This window comes from Branchiostoma belcheri, unplaced genomic scaffold (assembly GCF_001625305.1).
Source record: "Branchiostoma belcheri isolate BF01 breed outbred unplaced genomic scaffold, Haploidv18h27 scaffold1, whole genome shotgun sequence".
NCBI classification, from domain to species: Eukaryota; Metazoa; Chordata; class Leptocardii; order Amphioxiformes; family Branchiostomatidae; genus Branchiostoma; species Branchiostoma belcheri.
Genome location: NW_017802379.1, coordinates 5,539,401 through 5,544,780, shown reverse-complemented (window position 1 = coordinate 5,544,780; position 5,380 = coordinate 5,539,401). Strand labels below are relative to the sequence as shown.

Below are 5,380 nucleotides of genomic sequence, written 5' to 3'. Positions count from 1 at the left end.
GGAAACATATTTTCGCTGCTGATTCGCGTTGCTTCGGTGTTTCAAAAAGTATGAACAAGGTAATGACACGATCCATATAAATACCCCCCCCCCACCAACGAAAAGAAATTGTACCTACCTTGTTAAATGTCTCTTGGAACTCTACACAGTACAATGTATAGTTGAGATGTTCGCCTGTATCACTTGCAAGTAAGTTGTTGAATAGTCAGAATATAGAGAAAGCCTTCATGCCGACAGCTTTGCAGGCCAAATGTCCGTAAAAAAGAGACATCGACGCTTTCAGGTTCTCACGTATTCTAGCTTCCATGACGTTGCTTAGTGAAATGTGTGTTCCATGTCAAAGTACTGCATGTAATCAATCTCTTGATTGGTTCATAATTTATGTAACAAACCGTCATCGCAGGCCCCTGTCAGGGTAAGGGAAACCTACTCACGTGACCACACAGACGTCTTTTTTATCTATCGATTCTTTTATGTTGATCTCTTACATGTTTTATGACTTTTAGACACGTGTTTCTATTTCAGTCCTACATGAAGTTTGTATAAGTATTGAAAGAGGTTCTTTTTACATAATGGTTCTTCAATTCGCCATTTGATTCGGCTATTATTTCGTTAGTATGTTGCATAGAATCCATACGATCTTATAAAAATTCCCACACGATTCCTCATACAAATTTGAATACATGTACACCATACAGATAACGTTACACGTGCACCTTCTTTGTAGAACTTTAGTTTACAAAATTCCTAATTTTCGTATGGAACTCCTTCTTTAGCTAGAAACAATCTGTATGCTTGAAGATCACAGGTACACATGTATAATCCCGTGGTACTTCAGTTTTTAGTAGCTGGCGCTGTAGAATATAAAATGGACATCAAAACCAATTTGATTTAATGCGAGGCAATGATAACGTTAACCTCCTTGAATGCAGTAATGAAATTCGTCGGAAGAGGTCCTCTCAACACGGTCACACAGCTGGGGCGTGTGTCATGTGTGCGAGTGCCAGGGATTTGAATCGTGTTCTTCAGACACGCAATCGATCTTATCAAGGACCTCCTTGATCTTTTCAAAGCAACCGGGAACATATGATGTCGGTGTCTTTTTAATGGCCTGACATACTTTCTCCATTGAATATAGTGTAACGGAAATATATTTGTCAACAGATTGCATTGTTATGTTATGTTATAAAGGATGAGCATTATCACCATCACAATAGCACCCAGATTCAGATGTCCTTTCTCACGGAGCTTAAAATGTTTTAGAGGAAATCTTTTATTTTGTGACATTCTTAGCCGCAAAAACCAGGCTTGTGCCCCCCTGGGAAAAAGTGGCAGATTCCGTAATCTGACCCTTGCACCTGCTACAATACCCCGGATGTTCGAGCGCCATTTTGAATGTTGAAACCGAAGAAAAGCTGGGAAAACAGTCCGATCGCCTCCCCCACTGGCACGGTCACCCGTCCTCAGGCCTCGGGATTACTGGACTCGATGTAAAAGTCGAGTTGATAATTGCTGACACGGTTGTTGGGTGACGTACACCGTCCTGGGACGCCCGGGCCGAGCGAGCCCCGCTGTGACCCTTGACTTGTCGGAGCGGTCTCACATCTTGTGCGCTATACCTGAGCGCTTCTTCTGTCCTAAACCACCGCCCCGGGGGGAATAGGTGTGCTGCAATTATTTCAAGTAAAAATTCCAGTCAGGGGAGTGATTCGCCATGTTTTCACGCAAGAAGAAAGACAAGGATAAAGAGTCCAAGGAGGAGCGTAAGAAGGAGAAGAAGGACAAAAAGGAGAAAAAGGAGAAGAAACACAAGGTAGGTGTGACGCCGAGCCGAGTTGTCGGATACCTTACACCCTGCACGTCCGTTTCTCTTCATTTCTATCGATCTATCGTAGGGCATGGGTCCAAAATAATCAATTTAGTGAGCTAGATTTTTGACAAATCTGTGCAACACGCACATACACACGAGTGAGCATTTAGGTCCAACATATTTTACCCGTGAGAACGCCCTACCAAATGGTTAACGATTGAAATGTATTACTTCAAAACAAGGTGTACATTTCGTAAACAAGTCATCGAAACGTAGACATCAACCGAAGACAGGAATGCATGAAATACACAGCAGATAAATACTATTATTAAACAAATCTTCGTAAGATTTGTAATTATGCTGGTGTCAGTATCACTGTGGTTGTGTAAGGTTTAGAAAATTATGAATGACTTCGCTTTCTTTTTTTGTTTTCGTATTCTTCACAGTTCTTCTCAAGGGGAGAACGAAGGGTACTGTGCTGCTTTCTTTCTTTTTACTGGAAATCTAACCCTGATTTTCTGAAAATCCGTCCTGATTCTATGATATGTGTACAGAATGAATGGAGGGAGGGAGGGGGGAGGGTTGGACAGATGGCATGGCTATTGATCTGCCTTCATGCATGGCATTGTTATGCAGTGGTAGTGAATTGTCCTTCTTCAAGTCTTGTTCACAACAATCAACTACAGGTTACAGATGCATGCTTCCTCACCAATAACACCCAATCATGCATGTGCAATGAATGAATGTAATGGAAATAGATCAGAAAGAAAATGCACTGTAGTTCTAAATGCATAGAGGTAAGCTCAGGTATTGTATGCTTCATTGTTGCGAACTACTGTTTTTTTTCGTATGGGAAGTTATACAAATAAGGAGGAACTGTTGTTTAGACAGTATTCTATGACTTTGTTTTGTCTTCCTTTTTTTTTGCTATTCAGGTATTTTTAAAATGTTATCTTTTCCTCATTCCGTCAGGACCAGTCTGGTATGAGCCACGAGGAACTGGCTCAGCTCGAGGAATCAGCTCTGAAGCGTGGGATTTTCAACGTGTCTCTCACACGGCGTAAGAAGCACCATCCCGACCAGGATTCGCTGGAGAACCAGCCGATGGCGACGCAGGCGAGCGACAGCAGCGAGACGTCCAGTCTCAGTTCCATGGGGCGGGGGTCCGGTCAGTTTGGGGCGGGGGAGGCTCTGGAAGGGGCTACGGCAGCACCTGTTCCGCCCCGCCGCAGCTCTGAAAACCGACCCCCTGTCCCTCCCAAACCTGCAGCGCGGCCGAAGAAAGGAATTCTTAAGTCGAGTTTCGGAAAAGCGGATAAGATGCGCATCTCAGCGTCTCTTGACGACACCCACACTCTGGCTCGGAATACGGTAATGAACGAGAACCTGTTCTCGGGAGACGAGGAGCAGCCGTTGGAGGCTCCTCCCCGGAAAAAGTTCTCCAGTCCGAGAGCGGCTCAGGCAGAAGTCCCGCTGTTCCCGACACTGGGCGAGAAAACTTTCAACGCCGACCTCAGGCTGCCCGCAGTAGCGCCGCCCAAACCCCCTCGGTCGCGTGACATCAACATCAACCGACAACCGACGGGAGATTTCGGTTTCTCCCTGCGGAGGGGCGTGATCGTGGAGAGAACCTACGACAACAAGGAGCTACAGAAGGTGGTGCACTTCGCCGAGCCGACCTTCGCGAAGAACAACCTGACGGGCCTGCTCCCCGGGGACCGGCTGGTGGAGGTGAACGGGGCGAACGTGGAGCAGTGCACGCGAGACGAGGTCGTGGAGATGATCAAGAAGTCCGGGGATTCCGTCAACCTGAAGGTGCAGCCCATCCCGGAGCTGAGCGAGCTCACGTCGCGTACCGGTAGCGAGGCGGAAACCCCCGTAGAGCAGTCCCCTGTGCACACTGGCACGCTCAAGAGAAGTGGCAGCATGCGGTACAAGAAGGACAAAATGGTTGGTGTTATTTTTGTTTTATACTTATAGATTCTATGTACCAAACATGTCTCTTCCTTAAGTTAATCTAAAAAAATTGTCAAAGGCTGGAAAAAAAACAACAATATAAGCACGATCAATCGTGTGCTGTTGTCAACACCCACTTCTCTTTATTCCCTCCTTCAGGAAATATTAAGTCTCCCACAGGAAATGTTATCCCACACATCTCCCTATACTGGAAGTCCTGCACGCACAGATAAGGGATGTTACCTAGAACAGAGATTAGCATCACTAATCCAGGCTTACATATGCACGAGACAGGGCTTTGTCCCCAGACACACGGCAGAGTTAGAACAATAAAAACTGGTCGAACAGGTTTGCCAAGTTGTGTCATTTGGCAGGCTGTAAGGTCACAAGTGTTTACTAGTGTTAGTACCAGTGTTACGTCAGAGAATTCGCTTGGTGCTTCCCTTTGGTAGTACTATTGAAGAAAAGGGAAGAATGAAACTATGATATACATAGCATTTACAGTACTGGTATGTCATTAACTTTTCATGATATTAAAGCCGTAAAAAGGGTTTTACAGCCTTGAAAACTTGAACTTTCAAGTCCCTTGTAAATTCTTATTCTTGTGTCCCTGACATATCAATGGAATGGAGACCCTACCACATACTAGTAGGAGTGTAGGATGGAGCCTTTGGTTGTGTGTAGGCATGGTTGTAATATTGAACATTTTCCCCATGATTATTTATGAGGAATAGTTAGTTCATTACAAATTATAAGGTTTATTTCCCCCCCCCCCAGGATTTATAGAGTTCTCAATATTTGTTTTAACATCAGGAGAATATTAAGTACTAAATGATCACTGATGCTAAACAGGTGTTAGTGATACATGTGTAGGTATGATATCTTTACCTGCCAGTGTTGAGAGTAACTGTGCCTGGGTAGTGTCAGGGGTCTGTATTGCATTAAGAAGAGTCCTGTTGAGATTGGATATCTCTGCACCTATTAACCTATGGTCCTGGGACAATGTATCAGACTAAATGGACAGGGGTTTGGGCACTGGGTTTGGTCCCTGACAGTATTTCATTCCTTGGTATTCCATTATTAGACAAAATCTTAATCATCTAACCCTATTTTTAATTACTTTTCTATCAAAGTGGTCGTCGTAAATTAGAAAATAAAAGTTTTCTTTTAATTTGAGGTAACATGTATTCTTAATTTCTTATGGAACACAAAATAATTCTTGATTTCTATAGAAAATCTCACCTTGACCAAAGTACATGTGTAATTTTCTTTTGTATTTCGATAGGCTAGTCTGCTGTGTTAGGTGTAAATGTCTGCTTGTGTCTCAACATCTGTGCCTACTTCTGTAGCAAACACAGACATTCTTCCCTGTAATGACCCCCATTTATCACCAAGGACATTCCCACCAATACAGGAAAAGCCTCTCCCAACTTTACACCACATCTAGAACCGCGCCGCACGCCGCTTTAGACAGCCCCACAACCTTAGCTTAGACGTTAAGCAGTGAGGCTCAGCCAAAAACAACAGAAAGTTGCCAGACTTTACCCACTGGTCTCTTGTAAGGTAAATATTGAACGTGTACATTTTGTCCGGGGCTGTTCGTACCCAGCACAT

The 5,380-nt window shown here is 44.1% G+C and overlaps 1 protein-coding gene across 1 annotated transcript in view; it reads left to right on the top strand.

The window, feature by feature from the left end:
• The first annotated feature begins 1,288 nt into the window (after positions 1 to 1,288).
• Positions 1,289 to 5,380, top strand: part of LOC109464033 (unconventional myosin-XVIIIa-like) — a 114,969-nt gene continuing 110,877 nt past the window's right edge. The window contains exons 1-3 of the mRNA XM_019760955.1: positions 1,289 to 1,813; positions 2,257 to 2,280; positions 2,783 to 3,760. Of these exons, the coding sequence (XP_019616514.1) occupies positions 1,715 to 1,813; positions 2,257 to 2,280; positions 2,783 to 3,760 (1,101 nt within the window). The 5' untranslated portion in view covers positions 1,289 to 1,714. The remainder of the gene's footprint in view (positions 1,814 to 2,256; positions 2,281 to 2,782; positions 3,761 to 5,380) is intronic.